The 15,224-nt window shown below is 34.1% G+C and overlaps 1 protein-coding gene across 7 annotated transcripts in view; it reads left to right on the top strand.

Moving 5' to 3' along the window:
• rap1gap2a (RAP1 GTPase activating protein 2a) overlaps window positions 1-15,224 on the top strand; it is a 109,941-nt gene that overhangs the window by 71,225 nt on the left and 23,492 nt on the right. For 5 of the 7 annotated variants that reach the window (XM_073818436.1, XM_073818435.1, XM_073818434.1 and 2 more), the window contains one exon: window positions 8,471-8,555. In XM_073818436.1, coding sequence (XP_073674537.1) covers window positions 8,471-8,555 — 85 coding nt within the window. Of the gene's footprint in view, window positions 1-8,470; window positions 8,556-12,399; window positions 12,555-15,224 lie in introns of those variants that run through there. The other 2 variants (XM_073818437.1, XM_073818438.1) reach the window with 2 other exon arrangements.

Below are 15,224 nucleotides of genomic sequence, written 5' to 3'. Positions count from 1 at the left end.
CAATACTCCAGTCTTCAGTGTCACATGATGCTTCAGATATCATTCTAATATGCTGATTTGGTTTTCAAGAAACATTTCTTCTTATTATAAATACTGATAACAGTTGATACAAGCTGATATTTATTTAGGAAATTGGCCACTGCCAAATATTTCAACCAATCAGAATCAAGACAGCTGCGTTATAGCTCTCTACTTACATAATAAGTACTCAGTCTGTATGTTGTTTTCTTCTCTTGGAGTATAATCAAAGCATGAAGCATGTTGCCGGAACATTAGATAATCATAATCACTGGGCAGATGTGATTAGTATTGAATCAGACCTAATTAAAGTGGCAGATATACAGCCTTGTGATGAAACTGTGCACTGGAAATGAAGGGAGACAGCATGTGCTGGACAACTAGAGATATCACAGCTTCCCGCTTCTCCCTACAAGCTGATAAGATTCTAATAAAGCAATAACTGTGATTTACTGGGATTGTTAATTGTGTTTCTGGGCTTCTGTAAGGCTTTATTCATAAGTAAGCATCATAAACATACTCGGCAGTCGAGTTCCAGGAAAAAGTTTCATAGCAAACCTCTGACCCTCTTTCCACATCCCTCATATACATTTTATGAATTTAAACACATGAAATCTTGATCAGAGTTTGTTCCTGTGCAATGAATTAAGCCTTCATTCAGTCTTAAAGGAACAGTTCACGCAAAAATAAAAATAAAAATATTTATATTTTATTTTTTATTATTTTATATTTATATAATTTATAATGGCAGTCAATGGGTGTTAAGATTTTGAAGTTCAATAAAGTGCATAAATCCATCATAAAAAGTACTCAAAGCAGCTCGTGGGGGTTAATAAACGCCTTCTAAAGCGAATTGATGCATTTGTGCAAGAAAAATATTTATACTTATAACTTTATCAATTGTAATCTCCAGCTTCCGCTAACTGTCTTATGCACATTCATGAGAGAGTAGGAAGTAGGCGTCGTGTAAACTATGGTGAGAAGTGATGAATGCGGAAGTGCAAAGAAGAGAGCAAAACAAAACACCAGTCACAAATTAGAAGTACAAAACAAGGATTTGTAAAGAAAAATGTTGGAGGATTTCGATATAAGCCAAGAGGAGACTAGTTTTCCTTTGCTGTAAACAAAACCTGGCTCTCGCAAGACTTGCGTATTCTCACTGGAGTTTAGAGATTAAAGATTATAGTTTATAAAGTTTTAAATATGGATATTTTTCTGACACAAATGTATCAATTCAATTCAGAAGGCCTTTATTAACCCTCAGAGCCAGATGGAACACTTTTTATGATGGATTTATTTGCTTTTTTGGGCTTCAGAATCTCAACAGCCATTCACTGCCAAGTTACAAACATCTTAATGATGATTTGTTTCTTAAAAACATGCAGCTTTTTGCTGCACTATATGTTATTTGATAGACTGGAGTCAATTGGAATTCTTGTGGATTATTGTATCAGCTGTTTGTACTCTCATTCTGACGGCACCCATTCACTACAGAGGATCTATTAGTGAGCAAGTGATGTAATGCTATAATTTCTCTGAATCTGCTCAGATGAGGAAACTAACTACATCCTGAGGTTGAGTAATTTTTAGCAATTTTTTTTTTTTTTTTTTTGGTGAACTTTTCCTTTAATAAGAGGATTAGTGGTTAAAAAGCTCCCTCTGATGTACATTAATTGAACGCCGAGCATTCAGTGGTCTTTGTAATGCTGTGTCTGTGGCCCTGTCCCTTCATGCTACAGTAAGTAAGACTGATGTAGTCAGTGATGCAGTTACATCAGCAATGAGTGTCATTAGATGGTCAAAATGCTGATCACACTCCCTTTAGCAAAACACATTACACTGGGTCTCTAAAGCCACAGTAGTTTTAGACTTAGAGATGTGCTCGAATAGTGAATCCGTATAGAGGGTTTGCACTCACATCATGGTTTAGTCAGGTACCTGGATGTGCGACCATATTGGAGATACTTGGATGTATGCAACAGCATGGATTGCACGGTTAATGTACTACTGAACATGTTAGTTCTGCTAATAAATGCTGTCTAAACCACAGAAAAAATATGTGGAAGTTGCTAAATCATATAAAAAAGGACTTAGTAAACAGGAAAGGGCACAATATTTTGACAAACTAAAGTTAAACGATGGTAAAGACACGTACGAGCAATATTAATTAAGATATTAGCCTAATATTTCACCTACCTGACCAGAAATGGTAAGAACAAACACGGATGTTGTCAAGATTCTTGCCCAGGAAATCCTGGTTCAGTCTGGCCACCCACAAACGCATTTTGTTCCTCAGTTTTTTGCTCTCTTCTCCTTGATTTGTTATAACTTTTGACAGTCTATAGTACTTCAAATGTTTTTTCCCGGTCCAACCGATTAGTACAGCCCAAAACATGACAATAATTGAACATTTTAGCAGCAATAATCAGCTAAATTCGCGAGTTTGTTCGGTTCAGTGGCATTGTTTACATTCTATCAATCAATATGGCCGATTAATGAGGCATCGTAAAAATAAATTCGAAAATGAATAACGTGTTCTACGGAGTCACTAAAGGGTTAGCCACTTGCTAGCGGTAGCCTGTTACATGATTACAGTACATAAAGTTTCACTTACCAGATAAACGGAGTAAGGAAAGATTAATGATGGGACGACTGTGAATAATTTGCAGATCCTGAGGACCACTAACAAGCATCTTATCTTGTAAAATGTGTGGTAAGTACTGCCGCTTCACACACTGTGATTGCGAATTTTAAAAGTGAAAGTAAAATGCGAATGCAAAGCAGGTTTCAATGCCCTACATATTAATAGCGGCTTCCTAAAATCCGCCATTTTATATACTGTATTACCCAACGATGTAATTGCGAGAGAATGCACTAAAATATATATATTGTGTCGTCTCATCTTGTATTTATTCCCTTTAGGGGTTATGTAGTAATGTTTCATCACAGGAAACAGTGTGGATCAACACAAACCATGTTTACATTGGAAGACTTGTATTAAATAGTCTTTTCACCTTGCTTAGATTTTTACTTTATTTTCAAGTATGAGGAATGTCATGCAACCCATTGGCATCTGTCTAATTTGATGTATCTCTGCCAAAACACTGTAGACTTGTATTGACCTCACAGACTTTGACGTCTGCCTCTACTGTTGTCCATCTGTTCGTCCTCTTGACTTCAGACCCACAGCAGCAGCTAGCATTGTTCTGGTGACTCATCTGGTAAAAAGGTGTGGATGCAGTATAAAGTTTTGAACATGACTTGGTCATTTTCACCAGGAGTTGTGGTGTTCTGGAGCATGTTGCCTCAAGCAGCTGCAGTCATGTCTAGATGAAATAGATGTTTACTCAGTGTTTCCTATTAAGAACGGAAAGACTGGCAGCCAGACACACACTCACATTTGGGTTTTAGGCCTAAGTGAACTGTTTCTGTGTGCTGGATGCATTTCAGAAAGGGAAAAAAGGAGTATGCGCACCAGCAAAGTACATTAACATTGACTTTGTCCCTTCACCTAATGTGATATTTTAGTAATGTCCAGGTCACCTAGCCATGCTGAAACTCTCTAGAGACTAAAAAAGATCAAATGTGCTTTGTCACTGCATTAGAGTACTGGATGTTCCATTCATAATTTACAGTTGGGTCCTAAGAGATGAATAGTACAAATATTTTTATTTTTATATGATAGTTTTTTTTTCCTGATTAATATTAACCATTTGATGTGCATTGGATAACAAATAATGCTTATACAACTTTTTCCCCCTTTGTTTTTTAATTTTTCCAAATTCTTTTTTTTTTTCAGGTTAAAAAATAGGATTATTATGGAAGTCCGTTTCCACCACTGAATATTTTTTTTAAATATCTCACAACTATGGCTTTTTTTCTCACAATTGCGAATTTACTTCTTGAAGTTATTACTTTTTTCAGGATTGCATGGTATAAACTCGCATTTGCAAGTTATAAACCCAGAATTGTGAGATATAAACTCAATATTTCTCACAATTCACTATTTTATACTTAGTTTTGTGAGATATAAACGCGCAATTGTGAGTTATAATGTCTGAGGGTGAAATAAAGACTAATATATTCTCAGAATTACGAGTTTATATCTCACAATTCAGTTTTTTTCTCATTATTGTGAGATATAAACTCACAATTGTGAGTTGTTATGTCTGAGGGTGAAAAAAAGACAAATATATTCTCAGAATTATATATCACAATTCTGACATTTTTCTCAGTATTGTGAGATGTAAGCTCTCAGTTGTGAGCTATAATGCCTGAAGGTGAAAAAAAGACTGGTATCTTAAAATTCTGACTTTTTTTTTTCAGTATTTCGAGATATAAACTCACAATTGTGAGTTATTATGTCTGAGGGGGGAAAATACTGATATTTTATCAGAGTTAAAAGTTTATATCTTACAATTCTAACATTTTCTTCTCAGTAGTGTGAGATATAAACTCACAATTGTGAGTTATAATGTTTGAGGGCGGAAAAAGGATATTTTCTCAGAATTGTGAGTTTGTATCCTACAATTCTGACTTTTTTTTCCTCAGTATTGTGAGATATAACCTCCCAATTGTTATAATGTCCGAGGGGGAAGAAAAAGACAGATTTTTTTCTCAGAATTACAAGTTTATATCTCACAATTATGTATTTTTTCTCACTAGTGTGAGATATAAACTCGCAATTGTGAGTTATAAAGTCTGAGGGAAAAAAGACTGATATTTTCTCAGAATTTCCAGTTTATATCTTGCAATTTTGCCTTTTTTCCTTACAAGTTTATATCACACAATTCTGAGAAAAAAAAGTCAAATGAAAGTCACAATTAAATTTTTTACCTTTTTTTTATTCAGTGGTAGAAACGGGCAGATTGTCAATGAGGACTCTTTTCACTAAATCTAGTATTATCTCCACAGTCAAAACCTTTACAAATGTATTTTACTCCACAAAACACTTACCTTAGTTTGGTCGGCATGGCATGTTTATTGTGGTATTATTATGATATAAATACAAAATATTATGTATAAATATTGTCAGTAAATATGTCATTGGCCCCATCCTCTCAGACCGAAATGACTCTCCTTTATCTTTCATTGAAACCTCCTCATTTACCATCCTCTTATATGTATTGTTGTGGCATTTTCCAGCTCTTCACGTGTTCAATCTTTTTACAGTTTAATGACCCTCTGAGGTGTAATGTAAGAAAAGATTTTAATGGACTCTTACTTGAGACTGTCTGCAAGGAGCTTCATTTCTAGACTGGAGTTTGTCTGCCTGACTAATTTTAACCTCTGATTCCAAGTAGCCCCTTTCTCATTTGTCTTCGGCTGAAAGAAACTGCTTTTAAAATGCGATCATGTTCCTGCTTGGAGCCTTTCTGTACACCTCCTTTACCCCTCTCCTCTCTACATCTTTTTTTGACCTACAGCAGTCTGTCCGCAGGGCTGGCTACCCTGAGTTGTTCATGTTATGTCTCTGTGCACATACTGAAGCAAACTGAAGGATTGTTGTTATTGAGTTTTTCTATCCTGTAGTCTTTCACCTTAGTCTCTGGAGGCCATGTGCTTTTCAGTATACTTTTCCAAAGGGTATTGCAATGACCCTCTGCCCTCTGTGTGTGTGTGTGTGTGTGTGTGTGTGTACCTGGTATTCATCACGTTGTGGGGACCAAATGTCCCCACAAGGATAGGAATACCAGTAGATTTTGACCTTGTGGGGAGATTTCTCAGGTCCCCATGAGGAAACACGCTTATAAATCATGCACAATGAGTTTTTTTGATGAAGTAAAAGTGTGCACAATCTCCTGTGAGGGCTAAGTTTAGGTGTAGGGTAGGTGTAATGCGATAGAAAGTACGGTTTGTACAGTATAAAAACCATTACGCCTATGGAATGTCCCCATAAAACATGTAAACCCAACATGTGTGTGTGTGTGTGTGTGTGTGTACCTGGTATTCATCACGTTATGGGGACCAAATGTCCCCACAAGGATAGGAATACCAGTAGATTTTGACCTTGTGGGGACATTTCTTAGGTCCCCATGAGGAAACAGGCTTATAAATCATGCACAATGAGTTTTTTTGATGAAGTAAAAGTATGCACAAACTCCTGTGAGGGCTAGGTTTAGGTGTAGGGTAGGTGTAGGGCGATAGAAAGTACGGTTTGTACAGTATAAAAACCATTACGCCTATGGAATGTCACCATAAAACATGTAAACCCAACTGTGTGTGTGTGTGTGTGTGTGTGTGTGTGTGTGTGTGTGTGTGTGTGTGTGTGTTTGTATACATCTACATCTGAGGGCTATTCTTTTGTTTTGGTGCAAAACTACCATATCTTGTATTTTTTTCTTGGATCTGCACAGCCAACCAAATTTCTAAAATATTACACATTTTAAGACCTGCTTAGTACGCATTAAAGAGATGGTTTATCCAAATTCTGTTATTAATAACTCACCCTAATGTTGTTCCAAATGCATAAGACCTATAAGATATTTTTATAAAATCCAAAAGCTTTCTGACCGTGGTAATCATGAATACACGTCAAAGACTGACACGGAAAAGAAGAAATTGTTGAATAAAGTCATTATTTTGGTTTTCTTTGTGCACAAAAAGTATTCTCATAGCTTTATAACATTAGGGGTTAACCACTGGTGTCACATGGACTATTTTAACAGTGTCTTTACTACCTTTTGGGCCTTGAATGTGCCAGTTGCGTTGTTATCTATGCAGGGTCAGAAAGTTCTCAGATTTCTTCAGAAATAATTTATGTTAATAAACGAAGGCCTAACGGGTTTGGAATGACATGAGGATGAGTGATTAATGACAAAATTTTCATTTTTGGGTGAACTATCCCTTTAACAAAAACGTAAATGGGTCATGTGGGTCATTTTGTTTCTTCCAATCTGTTTAGCAATTTATTGGAAAATTCAAAAATAATACTACTACTAAGTAAAATATTGATTCATTTCTGCTGTTGTCCGGTTATGACTTTTTTATTCTTGATTATGGTATTACCCTGAAATTTGTGTGGAAGTTCATTTCCCCCAATGAAAAAAGGTTTTTAAGACTTTTATCTCACAATTCTGAGTTAATTTCTCCGATTTGCAAGTATATATCTCAGTCACAATTAACTTTTTATTTTTTTATTCTGTGTCGGAAAAGGGCTTCCATACATTTCTGACTTAAAAAAAAAATAATAATAATAAATGCTCTTCACTCTTCATCTCAAAATGTAGATGATAAGCAATTATTTATTTACTAATAATTTGGCGAAAATATTTAAAAACTGCTAATATTTAAATTTTTAAAAAAAAATTCTGCAAAATTATAGTCATTTAGTGTTACAAGAATGCTAACAAATTGTATAAATGATTTTCAAAACCATATTAAACAAACATCAATACAAAGAGTCCATTTCAAAGAACTTGGAACATGTTTTCTAAACTGTTTTTTCTCTCTCACAAAAACAGTCATAAGTGGCAATAGACAACAATACATATGGGTCAAAATTACAGATTTTTCTTTTATGCCAAAAATCATTAGGATATTAAGTTTCATGTTTCATGAAGATATTTTGTAATTTTCCCACCGTAAATATATCAAAACTTAATTTTTGGTTAGTAATATGCATTGCTAAGAACTTCATTTGGGCAACTTTGAAGGCAATTTTCTCAACATTCGGATATTTTTGCACCCTCAGATTCTAGATTTTAAAATAGTGCTATCTCGACCAAATATTGTCCTATCCTAACAAGCTTAATTATTCAGCTTTTAGATGATGTATAAGTCTCAATTCACGAGTTCCCTCTTACGGATAATAAACTGAGCGAAAGGTTGTGCGTATTTGGCGTGCTGTCCGGGAGAGGGCCTCGAGCTCGGTAGCCATTCCCGAGCCCGGGGCTCTCCCCCGCCCAGGGGGAGGGGTCCGAGCTCAGCACTGGCCCGAACCCTATAAGCGCTCCCCCCTTAAGGGCAGAAGGTGAGGAGACGGGGTGGAGGAGGGGCGTTAACAAGACAAGAGATGATGAAGGTAGGAATGTTGTGATATTTATAGGGATTTTTCTGGGTTGATTGGATATGGAGAGTAATTGCTGAGGGTGAATCGGCCGTGTTAATTATCTGTGCGAGCTCCTCCCGAAATTTGTTAATAAAACATCACTTAAAAAAAAAAATTGACCCTTATGACTGGTTTTGTGGTCCAGGGTCACATATATTTCCTTCAGTAAAATCCTTTTTATTGTGGTGACACTTGTTTACCCACATATGCAAAATGAAGTCTCTTGATAGATAAATGAAAGAAATACTGTCTAAATGTCTGTTTGCTTCTGCATTCAAGGGTCACTCTTCGGTTTTAGTGCAAAACTTCACCATATCTGATTAGTCTACAAAGTGTGCTGACCATTTGCCTGGCTAACTATGTGTGTGTGTGTGTGTGTGTGTGTGTGTGTGTGTTTTGCAGGAAACAAGAGCTGCTGACCATCTCCAGTGTGCCTCTGGGAGAATGTCCACCCTCACCTCCCCGCACTGCACCACCCACCATGAAGGTGAGTGTGTTTTGGCCACACACACACACACACACACACACACACACACACACACACACACACACACACACACACAACTCTATTAGCTGCTTTTAGCCGAAATCTGCTGCATTCGTCTCTCAGACACACCTCTATTCTTAATTAACCTCTATTAGCGGTAATACCATGAGAACGTGAGAATGCCCTTTGTAGCATGGCATATAAAATGACCCTCCTTTCACTACAGAAATGTCAACATGCTCTTACATAATGCCTGTAACTGATTTAGACATGCGCATTAACCTGCGGTACGGTTTTTGAAGGTGCATGCGATGTGTTTGAGGTAAAGCTCTTCATTCAAGGTTACCTCTAAATGTAATTAATGAGACGCACTTGCCGAAAAATGGGAGGAGGAGGGAGAGATTGGTGGTTATGCTGGAAGGGAGGTTGAGAGGCCGAGGCGTCAGGTGTGATATTAAGATGATAAGACATGAAGTCGAACCCAGAGGTCATGATCCTGTTAGCCAGTGCTTTAATTATGAATATCGTTTCTCATAAGGACTGATTTAATGTCTGAGGCACGCAGCACTCAAATCATACTTGAAATTAATTAAGGTCTCCATCAGGCTTTTGCTTAGGCGTTACCTGTTGTTGGAGGATTTGAGGATTTATAAATAGCTTAAATAGGATTTGCTTTTCTCGTGAGCAGCTGTTGTAAATTCTGTCATCATTTATTTGCTCTTATGTTGGTCCAAAAACTATTCATCTTTTTCTTCAACGCGGAAGTAAGTCTATGAGTGAGACTTCCAGTTCATGCATTACAGGAATGTAATGAGAAGAATAACACCATGTAGTAAACAGTAAAACAGTTTGAACTACAAACCAGTGTGCTCATAATTAAGATAATAGATTAAAATAATATGGTAAGACACACCAATTTGCAATATCAAGTAGCAAAACTAGCTGTTTTGTACAGCTAAAAATAGCTGGACACGGATGAGACCAGAAACCAGACCCAAAAAAATATACAAATGGCTGTGCCCGCTCTTACAGGATAAAAGGTGGATATGACTTACTTATTTCTGTGTAACATAAAAAAGATATTTTGAAAAATGCTTAATTTTTTGTAGACACTATGAAAGTCAATGGGTTCCAATATTGTTTTTTGTTGTTGTTGTTGTGTTTATACAGGTTTGACATGATATGAAGGTGATGAATAAATGTGACCCTGCAAAACAAAACAGGTCATAAGGGTCAAATTTTTGAAATTGAGATTTATACATCATATGAGTGTGATTTTTTAGGCTATGACAATATTTGGTCGAGATACAACTACAGTATTTAAAAATCTGGAATCCGAGAGTGCAAAAAATCTATAAATGAGAAAATCGCCTTTAAAGTTGTCCAAATTAAGTTCTTAGCAATGCAGGTTACCACTCAAAAATTAAGGTTTGATATATTTATGGTAGGAAATTTACAAAATATCTTTATGGAACATAATCTTTACTTAATATCCTAATGATTTTAAGCATAGTAGAAAAATTAATCATTTTGACCCATACAATATTTTTTGGCTATTGCTACAAATATACCTGTGCTACTTAAGATTTGTTTTGTGGTCCATTGTCACAAATGATGAAAGCATGTACATATTACACTACTGTTCAAACATTTGGGGTCAGTAAAGTTAAGAACATAAAGGGATAGTTCACCCAAAAATAAAAATTATCCCATGATTTACTCAGCCTCAAGCCGTCCTAGTTGTATACGACTTTCTTTTTTCAGACAAATACAATTTGAGTTATATTAAAACATGTCCTGGCTTTGTAATAGCAGTGAATGGGTGGTGAGATTTTGTCCAATAAAGTGCACCTATCCATCATAAACAGTACTCCACACAGCTGCAGGGATTAATAAAGGCCTCCTGAAGTGAATAGATGCGTTTGTGCAACAACAAAAAAACAACAACTACATATTGACAACTTTATAAAATATATTCAAATAGAAAACAGTTATTTTAAAAAGTAAAAATATTTCAGAATTTGACTATTTTTGCTGTACTTTGTGAACTTCCTTGTGAAAGTGCGGAAGATATAGATTACGGTTTATGAAGTTTTAGATAGATAGATAGATAGATAGATAGATAGATAGATAGATAGATAGATAGATAGATAGATATATAGATAGATAGATAGATAGATAGATAGATAGATAGATAGATAGATAGATAGATAGATAGATAGATAGATAGATAGATTTTCTTAAACAAACACGTTGGCTCACTTCAGAAGGCCTTTATTAACCCCCAGAGCCATCTGGAATACTTTTTATGATGGATGGATGCACTTTATTGGATGCACTGCCATTATGAAGCTTAGAAGAGCCAGGACATTTTATCTATTAATGTCACTCTGATTGTATTTGTCTGAAAGAAGAAAGTTATACACACCTAGAAAGGCTTGAAGGTGACTAAATCATGGGGTAATTTGTATTTTTGGGTGAAATATCCCTTTAATACTTTAATTTTGCCTTACAGTGATCAAACGTAACTTTTTGACTTGCTATTCATAAAATAAACCTACACATATATCACTGTTTCCACAAATATCAGCATATATAGCAAATCAGCATATTGTAATGATATTATAATGATTTCTGAAAGATCATGTGACACAGAAGCCTGGAGTTATTTTGCTAAAAATTCAGTTTTGATATCACATAAATAAGTTGGATTTTAAAAAATATTAAAATACAAAACAAGATAGATAGATAGATAGATAGATAGATAGATAGATAGATAGATAGATAGATAGATAGATAGATAGATAGATAGATAGATAGATAGATAGATAGATAATTTTTTTCTTAAAAAAACACATTGGCTCACTTCAGAAGGCCTTTATTAATCCCCAGAGCCATCTGGAATAAAATAAATAAATAAAATAGAAAACAATTATTTTATAGTGCAATAATATTTCACAATGTTGTTGTTTTTACTGTGCACATTAAAATAAATAAAATTTTAAACAGTTGTAAACACATAAATAACATGATATTTTTTGACCAGGGCGAGTTAGCACCACATACACTAAATGTAAACCTATAGTATTCGTTTGTATTGCACAAATCCTAAAATATATTTGTCATTGAAAAACTCGCATAACAAGTTTCCAGTTCCCAAACTTGTCCTTAGACTACCGAGTCACTTTACACATTGCAAAGAAATGTTTGCAGGACGCACGTTAACAAAACACAATGTACTGTACCTCATTTCAGGTTTAACTGTTCTTGTGAGAACATTTGGTTCAAACATTGTAGCCAAAACCTGTTACACGAACACAGACACACACACACACACACACACACACACACACACACACACACACACACACACACACACACACACACACACACACACACACACACACACATGTTGGGTTTACATGTTTTATGGGGACATTCCATAGTCCAATGTCCCCACAAGGTCAAAATCTGCTGGTATTCCTATCCTTGTGGGGACATTTGGTCCCCACAACGTGATGAATACCAGGTGCACACACACACACACACACACACACACACACACACACACACAGCTACTCAAAACACTCCCACAATGTGCAAGGACTCCATTAACACCTTTATCCAAGTGTAAACACAATACTTTTACGACATATTAATGTGTATGTGTACTTTGAGATATATATTTATGTGCTGTTCGCACAGTTGGTGGCCACTCCCAATGTAAACCCAGTGTGTAAAAAAGAAAAGAGGAAAGGGAGGAAAGCAAGTGTGCAGACTTGATAAGCTCTCTTGTACTGTGGTTCGATCAGCTGTTGGTCATATACAAAGCAGAACAACTACAAAAGACTTAATAACTCATAAGTACAGACACACTGGAAAGACCAGTTTTAGGGTGCGGAGCTAGAAAACACTGCCAAGCGGACTTGGTCATCCTCTTCCTGTTTTGTGCTGCTGACAGTGTTTGCATAGAGGAGCACAGTTAATCAGAGGAGAGAGGTAGGATCGCCTGTGTGACTGGGGAGCTGAATGTGAGAGGTATTGGATTCGCTGTGTGTTTATTATGGGATGGGGTATTGATGAGGCTTGTTAGTGTGTATTTGACACAGCACAGACCTCCTGTGGCACCGCAGTTCATTCATTCATTCTAGTTCTAGAGTCTTTATGTAATATCTGTTTATCAGCTAGTCCTGGACCGAGTCCCAGATGCACACTTTATTACCCCACTGCCTCTTTGTCTGTGTCTATTTATACATAACTACTTGGTCAAAAAAAAATCTTTGTATATTCAAATACAGAATACTTTAAAGTGTTTATATAAACAAATTCCAACATTTTACAGTAAACTTCAATTTGGTAACTTTTGTTAATGCATTTATTATAATTAACTAACAATGCAAAGTGTTACATCATTTGTGACCCTGGACCACAAAACCAGTTTTAAGTAGTATTTGTAGCAATAGACAATACATGGGTCAAAATTACTGATTTTTCTTTTATCCCAAAAATCATTAGGATATTGAGTAAAGATCATGTTCCATGGAGAAATTTTGTAAATATCCTACCATAAATATATCAAAATTTACTTGATTAGTATTATGCATTGCTAAGAACTTCATTTGGACAACTTTAATTTGATTTTCTCAATATTTTGATTTTTTTTTTTTTTTTTTTTGCAACCTCAGATTCCAGATTTTCAAATAGTTGTATCTTGACCAAATATTGTCCTAACAAAGCATACATCAATGGAAAGCTAATTTATTCAGCTTTCAGATGTTGATTTAACTTTTTTGTTGTGATCGTTTATGATGTAATGTTAACTTATGTAACTAGAAATGACAAAATGTATGATATTCACTGTAATACTTAATATTTTCACTCAGAAATTTCACAAATAATTACAATGGAAAAAGAAAGTAGCAGATTTAATTAAATGTGAAATTTTAAAGCAGAAATATTGAATTTCCTGTAAAACATACTGCAGTAATATTTGTTTTATTTACAACTTGTTGTTCTTAACAACAATTTGTATTTTAATTAAGTATTTCTAAAGTAATTGAGTTTAGTTTTTAACTGTAAAAAAAATTCCTCAATTTTATATATTTTGGGTTTTGATTAGGGATGCTCAATAAATCAGTTTTATTTTGTTTATAATTTTTAATTATTTTATCTTACATTATATTTTATTTTATTTTAAAGTATTTTTTGGTATTTTTAAAGTAATTGAGTTTTTAGTTACTGTAAAAAAAATCGTATTTTATACTGTATATTTTAGGTTTTGATTAGGGATACTCAATAAATTATTTTATTTTATTTTAAAGTATTTTTTAGTATTTTAAAAAGTAATTTGGTTATTTATTTAGTTAGCTTTTCTGTATTACTGTAAAAAAATCTTACTTTAAACTGTTTATTTTTTGGTTTTGAACAGGGATGCTCAATAAATCGGTTCCATATTTGTTATAGGTTTTTATTTTATTTATTTTAAAGTATTTTTTGTATTTCTAAAGTAATTGAGTTACGTAGTTTTTTTTTTGTATTACTGTTAAAAATCTTACTTTAAACTGTATTTTGGGTTTTGATTAGGGATGCTCAATAAATCGGTGCCATATTGGTTATATATTTTAATTTAATTTTATTTTATTTTAAAGTATTTTAAAGTATTTTTTAAAGTAATTTAGTTATTTATTTAATTTTTTTAATATTTAAAAAATTCTTAGCTTATACTGTATATTTTGGGTTTTGATTAGGGATGCTCAATAAATTAGTTCCATATTGGTTATAGGTTTTAATTTAATTTTATTTTATTTTATTTTAAAGTATTTTAAAGTATTTTTTAAAGTAATTTAGTTATTTATTTATTTTTTTTAATAACTAAAAAAATTCTTAGTTTATACTGTATATTTTGGGTTTTGATTAGGGATGCTCAATAAATTGGTTCCATATTGGTTATAGGTTTTAATTTAATTTAATTTAATTATTTCATTTTTATATTATGTCTTTACTTTATTTCTTTATTTTAAAGTATTTTTTAGTATTTTTAAAGTAATTTATTTATTTATTTATTTATTTTTGTAACTGTAAAAAAAATAGTATGTACTATATATTTTGGGTTTTAGGGATGGTAATCGGTTCCACATTGGTTATAGGTTTTTATTTTATTATAGTGATGGTGTTTTATTAAAAATCAACTTTTTATGTCTACTTGAGAATATTTGTATATATTGCATGCTTCATTGTAATATGGATGAAGCTTCAAAGATCCTGGATGGGGTGCTAATCTTATCTGAGACAACAGTGGCACTAACAGGTTGTGGTGGTAGATAAGCTCTTTATAACTTGCTATGACACTAGAGGCATAATTTAAGACGATGTGAATTTTTTATCATGTAGCTCTTATGTTTTTATATTTGATTTGATGTGCTCACGACTGCTGACTCATGAGTTTTGTTTGGTTGTGGAACAAAACCAAGGTCAATATCCAAATATATAATCAAAAAAGGTCAAAAGGTCTTAATGTTGCAAAACTTTCAAAGCCCAAAAATATACACATCCATTGTTCCTTTTTCGGCCATGTGTTCCTCTTTAGCATTAAGGAGTTACCCTCACGCGTCCTTTTTGATGTTGTGGTCTCAGTTCCTCAAAGTTATTTGGGCAAATATGTCTTAGCTG

The sequence above is a fragment of the Garra rufa genome, chromosome 14, assembly GCF_049309525.1.
Source record: "Garra rufa chromosome 14, GarRuf1.0, whole genome shotgun sequence".
Classification (NCBI taxonomy): domain Eukaryota; kingdom Metazoa; phylum Chordata; class Actinopteri; order Cypriniformes; family Cyprinidae; genus Garra; species Garra rufa.
Note: the sequence above shows the minus strand (reverse complement) of the source record. Positions and strands in the feature narration are given on the sequence as shown.